We start from the raw sequence: 19,750 nt of genomic DNA, 5'->3' as shown, positions 1-19,750 counted from the left end.
ATACCTACTTTATAAGGTTGATGAATTAGGTAAGACAATAAGTAAATATAAAGTCCTTAGAACAGTGCCTGGAATATGCTAGGCACTTGGTAAATGTTAACTATTATTTTGATTGTCAAATATCTATGCATTTCTAAACTGTAATAATTTTTGTAAAGAAGAAAAATAGGACCTCTCCTTTCCATACTCCCAATCTAGATTCATGTTTGCTGGCAACTGTCTTTAAAAGGGTATTATAAAGTTACCATGTAAGAGAGGGTATTATAAAGTTACCAAGTAAGAGACTGGACTAGGTAACAACTGTGATCACTTTCAACTCTCAATTATTGTGATTATATTTTCATATTGATAGAAAAGAATGATCAGTGTATTTCGTTGTACTCTGGTACTTATATTTGTGAATACATGTTTTAATATTGGTTATTAAAATAATTTTAGAACTATTTTTATAATATTATTACAATATATTTTACAATTTTAAATTACTAAAGTGAATACTTTCAATTTGTTTGAAACTCTAAACTGCAGAAAACTGGTATATTAGTTTTTTTGCTCTGAACTGCACTCCATGGCGAACTTTTGAAAATGGTAGTGCAGTTGCAAACTTAATTGTGATTAAATGTTTAATGAACTCTTTAACGGATTGAAAAACTACTGTTAGACAAATAAGTGTAGACTAACGTTTACTCCTGAAATCAATTAAGAAGGGATATATATTAGTAGTTAAAAGTAATCTGTAATTGTATTTTGCATTGCTTTTAAATTGCAAAATGAGGAAAGTGTTTTTGGCTCCTGCTGTTTATGAAATAGCAGAAATAAATTTAAAAAATTTATTTAAAAATAGTTTTAATGTTTTATCACAAAAATCAAATTCACATATATGCTGTTCATTGGAGAAAATATTAGAATATAGTGATAAGCAAAAATATTGTCTTTCACTAAGAATTGTACCATTTTGCATTCTCACCATACCTTTAGAAAAATGCCTCTTTTTCTACAGCCAGACTGTATATATATATTTTTTTCCTTTGTCCACTTTTCTTAAAAAAAAAAAAATGGCTATAAGAATTGTGGCAGTTCTAGGTACAGTTCAAGTTGTAGCTTCAAAACATTAGTTCATTCAAATGTGATGCTTGCCTTGTGTCAGGCTCTTTGTTAGGCACTGAGAAGTCGTGAACAAAGCAAGCACGGTGTTTTATAGGTTACAGTTTAGTGGGAGAGATTTAAAAAGAAACTTTAAACTGTGCTAGATGCTGTGAAGGAGACAAAGATGCTCTGTGACTAATAACAGAGATCTGGCTTAGCCTGGGTGATCAGGAAGGTTTTAGGACAGCCTTTTTAAGTATTGCAGAGCTAACTGACTTCTTTTGGATTCAGACTTGATTGTTAATATTATTTTTGTTACTGTTAATGCTTCATTAGAACCATTCACCCAACTGAGCTAATTAGATACATATAAGCAAACTCTGGTATGGTCAAAATGTCAGTTAAGATTGGATAGGTGGAGAGCAATGAAGTAGATATTTTCTAGATTCTTTAGGCTTAGGTAGAACTAATTTTTCTTTGAAAATTACTGTTTTAATCTTATAAAAAATGAGTGTGAGTATAGCATTTTTGTTTACTGTCTTACTCAGTTTTGAGTTTTTTATTAGTGTTTTAGAGATTGATTTTTTTTTAGAGATTTTATTTAAAATTGTTTAGATAGGAGTGGTATTTTATCAGTTCAGTGCAATCTTTGTTACATGACGTATAGATGAGAAGATTAACAGTGCAAAATTTAAACTAAAACAGATACCATAAACTTGGTGGTAATGATGTGTTCAAGTGAAATGTCTTGATAAGCAAGTGAAAAATAGTTGGCACTCTATCTGAAATGAAGTGCATAAAAGTATGTTTGTATATGAAAGAGTATCTTAATCTACTTCATGGTATATGTAAGGAATTCAGTAATTTAATACAAAAGACAACTCTGTCTTTTACTATGATTGTAGAAGTAGAAACACTGTGAAGATTAATGTTACATATTTCAGAATTGGTTTGGTTAATAATAATAATCTTCAAATATAGTTTTATTATAGTCAGGTTAGATGTGTTGAAAGATATGGCCCTTAACTTACTTTTTAATACCTTCCTTTCAGCTGACAGTTACTTAGGTTTTGAATTGACTTCCAGTTAGGTTTTGAATTGACTTCCAGTTATTAATAGTGTTTCATACTGGTCAGTTCGTAAAGCAAGCAGGAAGGAAGTACATTTACTTATTTTGATACTCGGTTGTATTTTAGAGTAGAGAATCCTACGTAGCAAGCTGTATTACTGGTGAATCCAGTAGATATCTGCCCAGTGAGCTCTATTTAGCAGTCCTTGACATTACTGTGAAAGGAAAATGAATTTAATAGAGTTTTGCATCATTTTTTTTTTCAGACACTGGCCAAAAGAAGACCCTAGACAAGAAAGATGGGAGAAGAATGTCTTTTCAGAAACCCAAAGGGACTACTGAATATACTGTAAGTTATTTGTTTTGAAAAAGCTGATATCTCTTTGTGATAGTCTTATTTGAGACATTCTTTGTTTATGCTGTAAATAAGACAAAGGTTCCTAATTGCCTTATTTTAAAAATCTGTACACCACTTTCGATAACTGCTTTACTAATAATAATGATACTTCAGTTCTTAACTGTATTTTAGGATCTTTTTTCCTTAAAGGAAAATTTTATTAAGTGTGATATAAAGATAATTATTCTAGCAAATTTAACAAAATGATAATTTACTTGGAGTTAAAGTTCCTGTGGTACAATAATTTTTTATTAGGTTAGACTTTTAGGGAAATATTTACTTTTTTAGAAATGTGATCTTCATTATATTCCCAGCAGTGCTAACGATAATGAAAATGGCAGATAGAATACGGAAAAAACAAGTTGCTATTAATTTTCCAGAATAACCTCTCACATTAGATTATTTACACTGATTTATGGCTAAGTTTCTGTGTTCTTGAAATGACCCTCAAATTTCCTTGCAGTCAGCTTTTCATATTTCTGGTTACTATGGAAAACTGAAGTGAGAAATGTACTTTAGTCTGTGATATGCTGCTTCTTTGATTGAATGTAAATGTTGTTAGATAATTTTAACATGTTAAAAACCTCTTATTTTAACTGAGCTTAATTTTGTGTTATTCTAATATGTTATTGTAACTGTATTAAGAAGAAAATAGCAAGTTGAAACAATTTATACATTTGTGTCATCATGAAGTCTTCCAATCTTGGTTTGAGTCTTGATTATTTTTCATAAATTCTAAAAATTGAACAAATTATCAAAACCTTGAGTTATACTTTATTTTCATATACTGTATAATTGACAGTTTGAGATTTTAAGTATTTTAAAAAGGTTTGAAACCAGATAATTTAAGGTAGAATTATATTTACTACTATCAAAAGAATCTCCTCTTAAGCATATTATAAACTCGAGTGTGCTTGTACCTTCTCTGCATGATTGAGAAATTGAGAATATAAATTCAGACAGTAAAATATTGAGTAATGTAGTTTGATGTATTCATTAGTGTTTATTAAGACATAAGACTGTAGGCATAAGGCATAAGATGTTATCTACATACGTAATCCTGTGGTTTTGAAGAATTACAAAAGTTTAGTTGGTTTTGAATTCAGGAGTTTACCAATTTTGTTCTTGTAATTCAATAAAACTTGTGTTATCGGTAGCAAATTTAAATTTAAATTAAGAACCATTATTTTGGGCAAAGGTTAATTGTAACTCGGCCATTTGTATCCTTGGGTTCTGCATCAATGGATTCAACCAACCATGGATAGAAATATTTGGGGAAAAAAAATTCCAGAAAGTTCCAAAAAGCAAAACTTGAATTTCCCTTACTGGCCACTATTTACATACATTGTATTAGGTATTATAAGTAATCTAGAGATGATTTAATGTATATGGAGGATGTATGTAGGTTATATGCAAATAATTATGCCATTTTATATAAGGGACTTAAGCACCCATGGATTTTGATATCTGTGGGGATCCTGGAACAAATCCCCTGGGATACTGAGGAATTACTATATATTTTTTCTTATGTTATAAATGACCTTTGGGAAATAATCAGTTACTGATAAGAAAAGCTATAAAACATCCTCTAGGAGATCTTTGTTTTCATTTTTTATCCCTTTGTTTTTTCCCGATGCCATATCCTAAAGATAGAAACACATGTGTTTCTAAAACTAAGATATTACTGTCTTCTATTCTTATTATAATTTGTAAAATCTTCATATAATATCTTTATATAAGGTACATAACATGATTTTTGTATTTGGGAAAAATATATTTTTCTATATTTCTTTTGAAATCTTTCAGTATCACAGTGTACTCTCAACATTTACTTATTCTAAAATATTTATGGTTTAGCTTAAATGTATTTTCGGACCACCTAAATATAGTATAAATTAGTCATTGTACCTTAGGTAGCTTTAAAGTTAGAATCATACATAAAAAAAAACATACATATATATTACATATGTGTTTATATATGCACATACACGCACAGTTTTTAACTATAAAATTACTTTCAGTAGGATCAAGTAGACCTTGAAAATGCTATACATAACCATTTTCTTCCTAGTTAATTTAATATCCCTGTACCATTCTACCGAAAGCCTTGTCGAAGGTCACTAATGATTTTCTAATTATCAAACCTGGTGGCTTTTTCTTTGTTGTTGCATACCACTCACTGTTCCTTCTTTCTTGTTTTACTTTCCTTCTCAATGTTCTTTAATGTATCTTTCAGTGAGGATCTGTGAATGGATAATCAGGCAGTGTCTGAAAAGTCTTCAGTGCACCCTCATTCCTGGTAGTTGAGCTGCCTATAGATTATTAGGTAAACAGTTATTTTCTGTCAGCACTTTTTTTTTTTTTTTTTTCCCGGATGCGCAGGCTAAGTGGCCATGGCTCACAGGCCCAGCCACTCCGCGGCATGTGGGATTTTCCCGGACCGGGGCACAAACTCATGTCCCCTGCATCGGCAGGCGGACTCTCAACCACTGAGCCACCAGGGAAGCCCTCTGTCAGCACTTTGAATGTAGTTATCTATTATCTTATGCCCTTCTGTTGCCTTTTTATTTTTGTTCATTTCTAGGCAGTCTTCTTTTTTTAGATTGTTTTCTGAAGTTTACTTCTTGTCCTTACAGTTCTGTAGTGCCACTGTGATAAGTCTAGCTTCAGACAAATTTTTATCTTACTTATTGTGTTTCTTCACTCTAAGGAATCATGCCATTCATAAATTCTGGAAAATTATCAGCCATTATTTCTTTGATTATATACTCTCCTTTCTCAATTTATTCTAGAAACTAATTGTACTACATTTTGCTATCATGCTTCATTGCCCTGTTCTTGCTAACATTTTGACTGTATCTTACACCTCTTTCACTGGTTGTTCTGCTCTTGTTGATTCCAAATGTGAGTGGTTCCTTGTATCTTTTCACTTTCCCATTTACATTCTGCAACTTGGAGAACTTAAGAACTTTACTATATGAAGTAAGACCCAAACTTTTTTCTATTTCTGCCTTTCTAGATGCTTACATTTCCTACCACCACTTCATATTTAACAAATTATAGCAAACCTTTCACTAGTTTTTTCTTCATTCTTGCCTAATGCTTTATTTTCTTGTTTCTATTTTCCTTCAATCTGTTGTTCATCCAGGTTGGAATTTTTGGATTTAGCATCAGTTGATCATTAATGTTTGCACCTCTGACGTAATACAACTACTGCTCTATTACAACTTCATTCAATCCATTCCTGTTTTCTCTTGAGTCTTATCTGAAAATCTTATACCTTTATCTCTTTCTTTACATTTGTATGACCTTAAGGATGATCTGCTGCTGTAGTATTACATTGGTTTTTCTGCATCCATTCTCTTGTGTCATTAATCATAGACCTGTAGCCATTAATCTAAGATGCCACTCGGCCATGTAACTTCCTTGCTTCATATTGGTGTTTTTATTACTTTCATTACCACAACTGATAGGATCATTGTGAAGATGAAATGTGTGTTAATTAATAAGAACTTTGTAAGCTTCCAGATGTTTCTGCAAAGTAAAATTGGTTTATAGAGAGCTTTTACATACATTATCTCAATAAGGTAGGTGACATACCATCTCATTTCATAGATGAGAAAGTTTGCATGGAAGAAGAGAGCAGGGCTAGATTATTAGTCTGTGTCTTTGGCATCAATTTGGTTTTACAAAACCATTAAAGAAAAAATATATATTGTTTGTTTGTTTGTTTGTTTTTACCCCCACATACATATCTACTTTTCCTGATTTTCGAAGTCTTTTACAGTCTAATTCAAAATGCCTGATTCAATCTCATCCTTTTTTTGAGATCTGGCTCTACTTACCTTCCTAAAATCCTAAATTCATGAGTGTACCCTGGATGGTTTAGGAGGAAGAGATAGTATCCCACAAATGTGTTTTGTTCTTTTCTGTCTCCTAATATGTCAGTTCTATTCTCTTCATTTTGAATGTTCTTCCCTACTCTCTACTTCTCAAATTCCTACCCGTTCTTCAAGATAGCTTTAAATCTTTTCCATAAAGTCTTTCTTGGACAATTTGGAGCAAATATGTTGCTCTGTCTGCTCAGAGCTTCTGTTGCATTTGTTGTTTCACTTAAATTGCTCTTTATCTTTTATATAACCTTTTTTGTCTTTCTTATTTTCTAACTAGATTGTAAATCCCTTATGCACTAAAACCACTTCATTGGACTTCATCATTCTCTACAGAGATGCTTTATGTGTAGAGAACTCTAAAGGAATACATTGATCAAATGACTTTCTTTCAGGATAATTGACAATTAAATCCCATGATTTAAGATTTCTATAAATATGATCATTAAAATATACTAATTCAAAAACATATTCCTCAGCTTTGGTTCAAATATATTTTCTAATTTATCTATTTAAATGGAAGATTATGTAAAGATCATTAGAAACAGCACTTTAAGTTTAATACAGGCATACTTTGCTAAAGTAAAATTAGCTTCTAGAAGTTACATATGTTTTACAAACTATTTATATTGTTTTAAAGTCTTTGTAAAATAAAAATCACTTGTTTGTGTTTTGAAAATTATATTTTGTATTTTGAAATTGCTTGAAGTAGAGGCCTACATGTAATTGTGATGTATTATGATAAAGCATATACTCTGTATCATAATAGGTTGAGATCAGTTGCTAACAAACACAAAATTTGTCAAGTTATCCTATCTCTAAAGATGGAAATACCAGTTATTAGTCAAATGTAAAATTGGTCCATAGACATATTAATGATCATTAAACCTCATCGTTTAGTTTTTCTGTTTTAACAAATTAATTTTTTTTTTCTCTTAAACAGGTTGAATCAAGTGATTCTTTGAATAGTATAGCCCTGAAATTTGATACAACGCCCAACGAACTTGTTCAGTTAAATAAGTTATTCTCCCGAGCAGTTGTTACTGGACAGGTATCTTTTTTTTAATGCATTGATGGTTAGAAGCATCAGTTTTAAGACAGAAAGTATCCATTGCAATACAGTTAATTTAAGAAGAGTAATTTTATGCACACTTTGAACAAATCACATTGGTTCTAGAAGAGAAAATTAAATGTCACTTATATCCATGTGAATTTTTCTTAATACATATTGAAAATAACTGTTGTCTTTTCAAATATAGTTTTAAAGAGCTTTAAAAAATATTCAAAGCAGTACATGTACCTGATAAAAAATTCAAACTTTTTTAAAGGTAGTTTATCTCAGACTTACAGTTTCCTTTTCCAGAAGCAACCACAGTTACCAATATGTATCCCCTTCCAAAAATATTCTAGCCTTTCTTTCTTCTTTAAAAAAAATAAATAACTTTGATTCTGGAAAAATGTTCTGTTGAAGCATAACTCAATCTCAGACTTTTTCATGTATGTAAAGTATTGCACTCTATTAATATATAGGCATGCCTTGGAAATATTGTGGATTTGGTTCCAGACCACTGCAGTAAAGCAGATATCACAATAAAGCGAGCATAGAATTATTTGGTTTCCTAGTGTGTATAAAAGTTATATTTATACTACACTGTAGTCTGCTAAGTGTGCAATAGCATTATGTCTAAAAAAAGTACATACCTTGGGTTTCCCTGGTGGCGCAGTGGTTGAGAGTCCGCCTGCCGATGCAGGGGACAGGGGTTCGTGCCCCGGTCCAGGAGGATCCCACATGCCACGGAGCGGCTGGGCCCGTGAGCCATGGCCGCTGAGCCTGTGCATCCAGAGCCTGTGGTCCGCAATGGAAGAGGCCACAACAGTGAGAGGCCCACATACTGCAAAAAAAAAAAAAAAAAGTACATACCTTAATTTAAAAGTACTTTATTGCTAAAAAATGGTAACCATCATCTGAGCTTTCAGAGAGTCATAATCTTTTTGCAGCAGTCACTGATCACAGATCACCATAACAAATATAATAATAATGAAAAGTTTGAAATATTGGAAGAATCACCAAAATGTAACCCAGAGACAGGAAGTGAGCAAATGCAGTCGAAAAATGGCACTGATAGACTTGCTTGACACAGGGTTGCCACAGTCTTTCAGTTTGTAAAAAACGCAATATCTGCGAAGTCCAATAAGATGACACAGTAGAACGACGTGTGCCTGTATTATGGTTTAAGCAAGCACAGTAGGCTTTAGACTTTCTACTTTTTTGCTATGTAAACATTGCTCTAGGAAACATTCTTGTTTGTTTCTCTTTTTCTTTATATGCACGTATATCTATAAAGTCAAGTCCTAGAAGTAAAATGGCTCAGTTAAAGGATATGTGCATTTTAAGTTTTGCTGGCTGTTGACAAATTGTCCTTTAAGGGGAACACCTATAATTTTTAAGAATTACTGTTTCCCTTCACTGTTGCCCACAGTTTGTGTTATCAAACTTATCTAAATTAAATATCTTTTTTAAAATTTTGTTAACAGTTATTTCGGTAATAAACATTCTTTTAATCTGAAGGTTTTAATTTTTACAATTTATTTCTGAAGGTTATTGTTAATGGTGCTCACTTAGAGAATACCATCTGATTATTAATATTTTAGTTTGACTAAATCTTTATGTGAATATTTTCTTCCAGGTTTTATATGTTCCTGATCCTGAATATGTCTCCAGTGTTGAGAGCTCCCCGTCTCTAAGCCCCATAAGTCCTTTGTCACCAACATCATCCGAGGCTGAACTTGATAAGACCACTGTAAGTTTCTCTTCTTTTCAAAGCTATCAAGAAATGTCACTGTATTTGTATATATCACCATTTTTTTAATCCTACTTTGCCTATGGCTTGAACGAAATTTTACCTTTTTAGTTTGTTAATTAAATTTGTAAATCCCGGTTTTTAAAGTGAAACATTCTTATTAAATCAGACAGCTTAAATGGATTACTGTTGGTGGTAGTAGTAATCCAAAGATATTCATCAGCCCTTTTATGAATATCATATAATAATTTAACTAAGACAGGAATTTTACTTAACAAGCATGAGTATATCATGATAGGAAGTCCACGTCCAATTTGATTTTTTTTTTTTTTTTTTTTTTTTGTGGTACGTGGGCCTCTCACTGTTGTGGCCTCTCCCGTTGCAGAGCACAGGCGCCGGACGCGCAGGCTCAGCGGCCATGGCTCACGGGCCCAGCCGCTCTGCGGCATGTGGGATCTTCCTGGACCGGGGCACGAACCCGTGTCCCCTGCATCGGCAGGCGAACTCTCAACCACTGTGCCACGAGGGAAGCCCCCAGTTTGATTTTTATTTGAGTTTCTGTGAATGTTTATATAATACTTAAAACTCTTGAGTTCATTATTGGCACACTTTAAAAAAATAAATTATGGGGACTTCCCTGGCAATCCAGTGGTTAAGACTACGCACTTCCACTGCCGGGGGCGTGGGTTCGATCCCTGGTCGGGGAGCTAAGATCCCACATGCTGCACAGCACTGCCAAAGAAAAAAAAAAATTATTATCTTGGTTGTTCTTCAGAATATTAATTCGGAGTAACTAATAGTATATTAATTTATCTAGCATTTTAAAGGAATAGATGTTCTATATGTTACATTTTACAAATGAATTCCGAGGAAAAAACTTTAATAATTTTGATTAAAATTCCTCTGACAGGAATTATGTTTTTTGTGCCTTTCCTGTGTGAATTAATACTAATCATAATTTCCCATTTTCATAATGACCCAATTATTATGTTTACACGTAAAAGGTTATTTCTCCATTAACTGGCTAGACTCCTGTGAGAGATTCTTCTGTGTTGCTGTGCTGATTTTAGGAGACATCCTTTTCTCTGCCCCAATTTGCACTCAAAGTTTAGGATACCAAATGGCATACTGGTAACAAAACACAAATTATTAATGTTAATTTGCCTATAAATTATTAGGAATTATTAGTTTCTAAGCTGTAGTATTAGACTAGTTCCACTTCTCTCATGGAGTAAAGGACATGATATTATTAATAAGTATTTGTCTCCTTGCCTAGGGACTTTTTTCTGTGTGTTTGTGGTGAGAGAGAGAGGGAGGGAGGGAGAAAGGGGGTCTTTTTCAAATGTTTTATTTGCTGGCTATCTTGTAAAAATGACAACTACTTTAGAATACAGCTACATGAAAGGAATATATTACATTTATTCTCATCATTGACGAAAATGGAAGTCAGTTTCTAATGATACTGGACCAAACGGTTACTGGACCTTTTTGAACATGGCCATGCCATTGTCCCATGGGACTTAACAGATATATTCATAAGGGGCAATGACAAAGGAGAGCAGTGTAGCCTTCGGTTAATTTAGCTTGTGTTCCATACCCTAAAGCAAAATTGTGAAAAGCTAGACTACTTACCTGAATTAGGATTCCAACGCGGATAGTCTGAGTCCAGAGCCCATGTTTTTTTACTAGCACTTTATAGCTGGAAATTGATAGCTCAGAAACTACTATCGATCAGTAAATAATTGGACCCAACCCAAAAAGATAAGTAATATTCAATCATTGTGAGTGTAGTAAAACCTGTCACTTTTGCACTGTCATTTTGTAAAATTTTTTTAATCTAACATTCTTTTGTAAATATAAAAACCTCTTGTTTATCTCCTTTGATTTCTCCTCTCTGCATCTTAAATTTATTTATTATGCTAATGCCATTTTAGGCTAGAACTACTAGTGTGATAAATTTAGGATGGAATTCAGAGGGAAAAAAATTTTAAATAAATAATATGGAAAAGTGAAATGGTTTTAAATAGTTTTTAATTTCTGCTATGTTACTATACTCCACTGAAAGATGGGCCAGCAGATAGTTGTATTCTCTTTAATATAAAGCACTCTTTAGTATACTCTAATAAATCTAAAAGATGATACGAAAAGTAGAGTACTTACAATGTGGTAAGAAAATATAATTTTGAAATTATATTTCATGGTAGTAAGAAAATATAATTTTGAAAAAAATACTACTAAGAGATTCTATGGAAGGCCTAGAAGGTCTTACAGGAGAAAATATATAAAGCATTAATAGAGTTTAGGCACATTAAAAGCTTCTTTTTAAGCATAGGCAATTATTCTGCTACAGTTACTATTAACATTTAAAAAGTACTTACTATGCATTTATTAATGAGGAAACTAAGGCATAGAGAGAATGAGTAATTTACACAAGGTCACATACTTAATGAGTGGTAGAGCTGAGATTTAAACCCTGACAGTCTACATCCAGGTTTTGTGTTATATTCTTAACCACTTTTTGAACTAATTGATGAAAGGGTAAGGATTAGCAGTACAGATTCTCTGTGACTGAGACATACAATCTAAAATTAAAATATATGTGTCCCAAATTGTAGAAACTAGAAAGTTTGTAATAAAGAGCTATGTGGAAGTAATGTAGCAAATTTTTGCTTACCAAAGCAAAAATAAAAGTAAAGCAGATAATCGGAAGTATTGCTTAAAATGATTAAAAGGTGAACAAAAGCATTGCTTTTTTTTCTCAATATTTAAGATTCTCTGGACTTTTAAATATGTTGTTCTTCTGTTTATGTAACTTAAAAAATTATTATTTGCCTGTATTTCCTAGGATTGCTGTAACAAAGGATTACAGAATGGGTGGTTTAAATCAGAAACTTACCTCACAGTTCTGGAGGCTAGATGTCTGGAATCAAGATGTTGGCAAGCACCTTGTGGGGGAGGATCCTTCCTTGCCTCTTCTAGCATCGGGTGTTGGCCCACAATCCTTGTCATTCCTTGTCTTGTTGGACAGAGTACTCCAGTTTCTGCCTTTGTAGTCACATGGCTGTCTTCTCCTTGTGTGTTTGTGTCTTCACATAGTGGTCTCCTCTTCAGATAAGGAAACCAATTAAATTGGATTAAGGGTCCACTCTACTCCTCCTGTGTGACTTCAGCTTAACTCACTTCATCTGTGAAAAGCTGATTTCCAAATAAGGTCGCATTCTGAGGTAGGGGGTTAGGACTTCAGCATATCTTCTTGGGTGACACAGTGAAGTGTCATAATGTTGCCTTTTATAAAATTTCAAGAGAACCACGTTGTTTAGTCAGGGAACTTTAGAAGGTTTTCTAGCTCTAGTCAAATAAGATTTTTTTTAAAAAGACATTCAGTGACTATTCTCTTTACGTATAGATGAGAAAATATATAAAAGAGTGATGTTAATTTCTTACAGGGTTTTGGGGATCTTGAGAATATTTGTGAAATCTAATAAAATAAACCTCCTTCTATTTTAATTACACTAATCACCTAATTCATTGACATCCTGAACTTATATACCTGAAAACAGACATTAAAGTAATAGCACACATGCAAGAAGTTAAAAAAATTTTAGTTAGAAATATCAATATAGTTTGAAGAGATTAAATATAGCATATGCTTCAAAAATTGTTCTCACATATGCCATCCTTAAACTCGTCACAAGCATTCCTCTCCCCTCTTTCCCTTCTTCCTTACTTCCACCTCCTTCCTCTCTCTCTCTGTGTATAATATTATATATTTAAACTTAAAATAAATTTAAAATCACTAAAATATATAATATATAAAATATATTTTATCTGATATATAATATATAAATTATGATTTTAAATTTCATGCTTTTAAACCTAAATTTTCATATGTAAGTATATATACTTTATTATATAATAAACATAAGCTTATATATTACATATTATATTAAAATAAAGTTAAACAAGTATAAATGCCGTATGTATAAATAACACATGAATTATATGTTACCTATATATTGTATAATATAATTTAGCTTTGGTGCTTTTAAACTTAAATACCAGCAGTTTATTAGGGAATTATAATTTTTTAATACGTACTTTTCAAATGATGGTGCTATAATTATACCTTAGTCTTACATTCTTAGAACAAAATTTTATATTTGAAATATGTGAAAACATAAAACTTCATAGTACGACTTTGTATTTATATAGATTTTTAGGAAAGCATTTCTTTATATAGAAGAAATCTCTGTATTTGTCATATCACAAATAAATAGTTAAATTACTGGGTGAGAGTTTTCTTCTAGATTCTGAAAGCAAGCATTGTTCTCATAATTAGAATTTAAAAATTGATGCTTCTTTGCTTTTTAACCTGGTTGCTAAAAAGCTCAGTGCCAGATCCAAAACTCCAAGTGCAACACTTAAAATTGCATTTTATTTTTTCTTCACTCTGATATTTTTATTTTTTATTTGTATTGTATTTTATTCTGTATGTTTGTTTTAAGAGCCTCAAATTCTTAAGAAGTGGAGTTTAAATAAATTCTGAGAGTGATAGTTAAGCATAACAATTTATAGGAAGTAAATGGTACCCATCATATTTATTGGATTGAGTGAAGAAACATAATATTCACTGCTTTAAAAATAAACATTTTATTTTAGATTATATATTATATATGTTATATGAAATAAATATAAATGTTGGTATTTCTGTGCCTGTATGGTTTTTCCTTCTCAAATTTTGTATGCCTTACCTACATGTTACCAGAGAACATTTCTATGTATTTTCAATCACTAAAGAACAAAAACTCCATAAAGCCAAGGCAACATGGGAAAAGGAGAGTTTGGAGTTGCTAATTAGCTTATGGTAATGATTTATAATAATACTCTACAAATTATATAATATTTAATCATATTGTACAAAAAAGATGACCATAAGTCAACCTTTTTGGGTCACTTGTCATAGCATTGCTTTCCTTTTGCACATTTGAACAATTGAGGTGACAATTGAGGCTTGATAAATAGATGTTTATAATCCTATATTTTTAAGGACCTTTCCATCCCTAGTGGCTAAAACAAAATTGCGCAAAGAAGCTTCAGAAAGCGCTCAAATAAGCTTATTCAAATCACCTTATTAAGAAACAGAATCTGTAAATTCACAGAGATATGGAGATACTGATACTTTGGATCATGTACATGTATGTAAGTTAAAATGAGGTCTGATTATGATTTCTCTAAACAACTTTGATCTCTTTTAAAGAAATACTCTTTTGTGCTATACTTTGAGCATTCGTTAAGCTAATCTCATGTATTCTTTTTAATAGGATTACTTTGACAAGTTGGGATTGCTATTGATACTTGAGTTGTAGAATTTGAGGGAACCTCAGAGATCATGTTGTTCTATGAGGTGTATGTGTAAGGAAAATATTTGACAATGTACCCTGATACAGTTTCTGTGAATAATATGGTTATTTAGTAGATACTGTTGTCACCTGATCTGGGAGTAACTGAACAGTCATAGACAAAATTTGTGTATTGCTTTGTGCCAGTTTGCAGGGGGCCCTGTGATGGCTCTGTATTGGCTTTTTTTCTTCCCCTCTGCACACAATCTTGTAGAAGAATGTTTGAAATGGAAAGCATATAGTAGTGCAGTTAAGCTCACTAGTTCATGTGTTGGCAACATGGGTTTTCATCTCAGCTTCATCTTACTCATTGGGCAAGTTACTGAATTTGGACAAGCATATGTTTCCTTAAAAATTAAGGTAATAGTATATACCTTATGAGTGATTTGAAAATGAAATGGTCTTTATAATGTACTTAAATATAAAGGTATTCATAAATATCAATTAATATTATTAATGTCCCTTATTTAATTATCTGTGCTAAATGAATTTATATATGATATAAAACTCTTAGATACAGTAAATACCAGAGACAACAGGATGAATGTAAAGTTATTAGTTTGTATCACAAAATGAAAAGATTGATAATAATGCTATAACAGTATCATGCAGCTGTTAAAATATAATTCCATTTTAGGTTTTTTAAAAATATAATTATATCAAATGTAGCTGTTTTGCAGTGTTCTGAACTGGTCTACCTTCAAAAAATGTCTGTTGAGTATCTCCCCAAGTGCTTGGGATTCAGCCCTATATTTTAGGAAGGGTATATGAAATTTAGAAAGGAAGTCTACAAATTCTGTCCTATATAGGACAGAATTTAAGGAATTAGATCCATTTATTAGAGTAGAAAAAGTTATGTTAAAATTTGATAGTTCTTTTCAAGTATCTCAAAGTCTGTGAGACTGAAGAGGAAGCAGTCTTGTTTATTATTTCAAAAGGGCAAATAATAACTATTAGGTATTAATTACAAAGTGACAGATTTTAGTTCAAAGCTCTGAAGAACCTTGCTACTATGAAAACTATTATATAAGGCATTGTGCATTTACTTATAAGGTATGAAATGCCTCTGTGGAGGTATTTAAAACAAAGATTAAAAGGCATCTGTCTAACCTTCCTACATTTATACAGAATATTGAACTTTGGGAAAACTATGAGTTCTGTGAACTTGGATAGAAAAAATTTTAAGTGAAATCTAACATTTTTAAAGATTAAGAATATAAGCAGCAAACTATAGAAAAGCACCAGGGATACCTGTGACTTTGTCCCCAATAGAACTCACATATTTTCAGTTCTTTTTTTTTTTTTTTTTTTTTTTTTTTTTTTTATGGTACGCGGGCCTCTCACTGTTGTGGCCCCTCCCGCTGCAGAGCACAGGCTCCAGACGCGCAGGCTCAGCGGCCATGGCTCACGGGCCCAGCCGCTCCATGGCATGTAGGATCTTCCCGGACCGGGGCACGAACCTGTGTCCCCTGCATCGGCAGGCGGACTCTCAACCACTGCACCACCAGGGAAGCCCTAGAACTCACATATTTTCAAATCAATTTAGAGTTGTTGTAGATATCACAGAATGTTTATGGCCATGTACTTCAAAATTATCGTTATGAGTCATCACTAGATCTTGTTATTTAATGTATTAATAAAGAAGCGTATATATCTATAAATAAATATATCTCTGATTAAAAAGTGTTTTGATAATTGTTTCGATATAATTGTTTTTCTTTGTAATTCTATATTTTGAGTATTAAAAAAAAACATTCTGAAAAGGAGGTCTATAGGCTTCACTGTGGGAATGGTCCATGGCATCAAAAAAGTTAAAAACCTATGATCTAACTAATTAATACTTTGTAAAATGGTACTGATAAATTCTTTATAGCTTGAGATTTTAACAGGCTCTTCAATGAATGGATTCTGCAGAATTCCTAGGTTTCACAGACAAGCACTCACCTTTTCTCTGCTCCCAGCACCTGAGGGATATATTAAATGATCAGGACTAGTGATTTGATTCAGGAGCAACTGAATGTGTATGTGTGTGTGTACACACACACACACACACACACACACATATAATAACCAGTATATATATATTCCCATTAAAAAAATCATTAAAAAATGTGTTTAAGCTGTATTAGAGATCTTTACCAAATGTAAAAGAAGTGACATTCTTTCCCATATTTTTTTTTTTTTTGCGGTACGCGGACCTCTCGCTGTTGTGGCCTCTCCCGTTGCGGAGCACAGGCTCCGGGCATGCAGGCTCAGCGGCCATGGCTCACGGGCCCAGCCACTCCGCGGCATGTGGGATCCTCCCGGACCGGGGCACGAACCCGTGTCCCCTGCATCGGCAGGTGGACTCTCAACCACTGCGCCACCAGGGAAGCCGTCTTTCCCATATTTTTTTACATAAAAACGTTTTGAGCTGTTCTACAGAATGTGATGAGAAGGAAGAACACTTACTGGGGAGAGCTATGCATTTGCATTTAACAGTGTGCTTAGTTTTATTTAGTTCTCTGAAGTGTCTTTATCTTTTTTTTTTTTTTTAAAGAATCCTGATGTAGTCCACCCGAAAGAAGAAACTCTCTCATCTGCTTTTACTGGCATTCGACCTGCACGAGTTGTATCTTCAACTTCTGAGGAGGAAGAAGCATTTACTGAGAAATTTCTTAAAATTAATTGCAGATATATTACCAGTGGCAAGGTAATGGATAAAACTTTAGAAAAAACTTTTAATCATTTTTTATTTATTAATAAAATATGACAGTTTTGCATTTACATTTTTAGTCATCAGCATCAGCACATGATCAATTTTAAATAATCTTGTGAAGTAGGCAGTCCTATTCCTTCTTCACAGGAAAAAAAAAAAAAACTTTCAGAAAAGGTTAATGAGTCCAGGGTTTCTCTATCCTGGCTAGAATTCAAACCCAGTTTGAATCTGTGTTTTATCTACCATACGTTGCTGCTTTTCTAAAACAGAGAACTTATAGTCTGCAAAGGGAATTATAGTAAAGTACAGTAGTATTCAAAATAAACTCCAGGTGTTGCAAAGAAAGTAATTATAGTATGATACCCACTTGAGAAGTCACACGTGAGAACCATTTCTTTATAGTCGTAATTCATAAATTATGGGTATTTGAAATAGGTGTTTAGTGCTATAAATTTCCCCCTATGTACTGTTTTAACTGAATCCACAGTCTTGATATGTTGTATTTTCATTTTCTTTCAGTTCATAATACTTTCTCTTTATTTCTTTTTTGGCCCATGGACTATTTAGAAGTTTCTTAGTTTCCAAATATTTGGTATTTTTCAAGATATCTTTCTGTTACTGATTTCTGATGTTTTTCCATGTGGTTAGAGAGCATACTACTATTTGTAGGCTTAACGTTTAATGGTGCAGAATGTATTATATCTTGATATGTGTTACACGTGCACTTGGAAAGAATGTGTATTCTGCTGTTGTTGGGAGAAATAGTTTATAAATGTCAATTAAATCAAGTTGAGTGTTACTATTGATCTTCTGTCTTTTTGTTCTATCAATTATTGACAGAAGGATGTTGAAATACCTCTATAATTGTGGGTTTGTCTATTTCCCCTTCTAGTTCTATCAGTTTTTTTGTGTGTATTTTGAAACTCTGTGGTTAGGTATAAAAATGTTTTGGATTCTAATATTGTCTTGATGAATGGACTTGTTTAATTATGAAAGACTATTCTTGGTAAAACTCTTTGCTATGAAATCTGCTTTGATGGATACAAATGTAGTCACTTAGCTTCTGTTCAGTTAGTGTTAACTTGATTTATCTCTTCCATTTTTCTACTTTGAGACTGTGTCTTACACTTAAAGTGGGTTTCCATAGTTTACATCAGAACTCACTCTTTGTGTCATACATCCTATGGGTTTTGAGAAATGTATGATGACATGTATCCACCATTACAGTATCATGCAAAATAGTTTCATTGTCTCCCAAATCCTCTGTGCTCTGTCTGTTCATCCATCCCTTCCTCTGGACCCCTGGAAACTACTGATCTTTTTTCTGTCTCCATAGTTTTGCCTTTTACAGAGTGTCATGCAGTTAGAATCATAAAGTATGATTGAATGATTGCAGAGTGGTTTCTTTCACTTAGCAGTATGCATTTAAGAGCCTTCCATATCTTTCATGGCTTGACAGCTCATTTGTTTTTATCGCTGTGTACAGTACAACAGTTTATCCATTCACCTACTGAAGGGCATCTTGGTTGCTTCCAAGTTTGGACACTTATGAAGATAGATGCTATAAACATTAATATGCAGGTTTTGTATACGTTTTTATTTCTTTTGGTTGAATACTAAGACATGTGATTGTTAGATCGTGTGGTAAGACTGTGTTTAGCTCTGTAGGAAACTACCAAACTGCCTTCCAAAAGTGGCTGTGTTATTTTCCATTCCTGCCAGCAGTCACTGAGAGTTGCTGTTTCTCCACATCCTTACCAGCGTTCACCGTGGCCAGTGTTTTAGATTTTAGTTATGCTTATTGGTCTTTAGTGGTAACTCATTTAATTTACATTTCCCTAATGACTTATGATACTGAGCATCTTTTCATTTGCTTATTTGCTATTCATATAGCTTTGGTATTTTCTTTACTTTTTAAAGATATTTTCACTGGGCATAGAATTTTAGGTTGACAGGGTTTTCTTTTCCTTTCAGAACTTTAAAGATGTTTCTTTCAAATCTCTACTGTTTTCTGGCTTGCACTGTTTCTGAAGAGAAGTCTTCTATTATTTTTGTATTTGGTGTGCTGTATAAAATATATATTTTTCTTTGTTTGCATTTAAGATGATGTCTTTATCACTGATTTTGAGCAAGTTGATTTTTTTAAATTTTATTATTATTTTTTTACATATATATTCTTTTTTAAATTCTTTTCCCATTTAGGTTATTACAGAATATTGAGCAGAGTTCCCTGTTGTATACAGTGTTGGTTATCTATTTTAAATATAGTACAGATCACTTCCAAACTCCCCGTCTACCCCTCCCTCCCCACCTTTCCCCCCTGGTAACCATAAGTTTGTTCTCTATGTCTGTGAGTCTGTTCTGTTTTGTAAATAAGTTCATTTGTATCTTTTTAGATTCCGCATATAAG

General features: G+C 32.7%; 1 protein-coding gene across 7 annotated transcripts in view; it reads left to right on the top strand.

Moving 5' to 3' along the window:
• The window catches only part of OXR1 (oxidation resistance 1), a 104,425-nt gene that overhangs the window by 19,255 nt on the left and 65,420 nt on the right, over nt 1-19,750 (top strand). For 6 of the 7 annotated variants that reach the window (XM_022584596.3, XM_089898824.1, XM_089898829.1 and 3 more), the window contains exons 2-5: nt 2,422-2,504; nt 7,386-7,493; nt 9,130-9,243; nt 17,182-17,334. In XM_022584596.3, the coding sequence (XP_022440304.1) occupies nt 2,422-2,504; nt 7,386-7,493; nt 9,130-9,243; nt 17,182-17,334 (458 nt within the window). The remainder of the gene's footprint in view (nt 1-2,421; nt 2,505-7,385; nt 7,494-9,129; nt 9,244-17,181; nt 17,335-19,750) is intronic. The other variant, XM_089898825.1, reaches the window with a different exon arrangement.

The sequence above is a fragment of the Delphinapterus leucas genome, chromosome 17 (assembly GCF_059928025.1).
Source record: "Delphinapterus leucas isolate spDelLeu-1000000601 "Yukka" chromosome 17, BTC_Dleu_Yukka2, whole genome shotgun sequence".
In the NCBI taxonomy this organism is placed as follows: domain Eukaryota; kingdom Metazoa; phylum Chordata; class Mammalia; order Artiodactyla; family Monodontidae; genus Delphinapterus; species Delphinapterus leucas.
The sequence above is the reverse complement of the archived record's forward strand: the minus strand, read 5'-3'. Positions and strand labels throughout refer to the sequence as shown.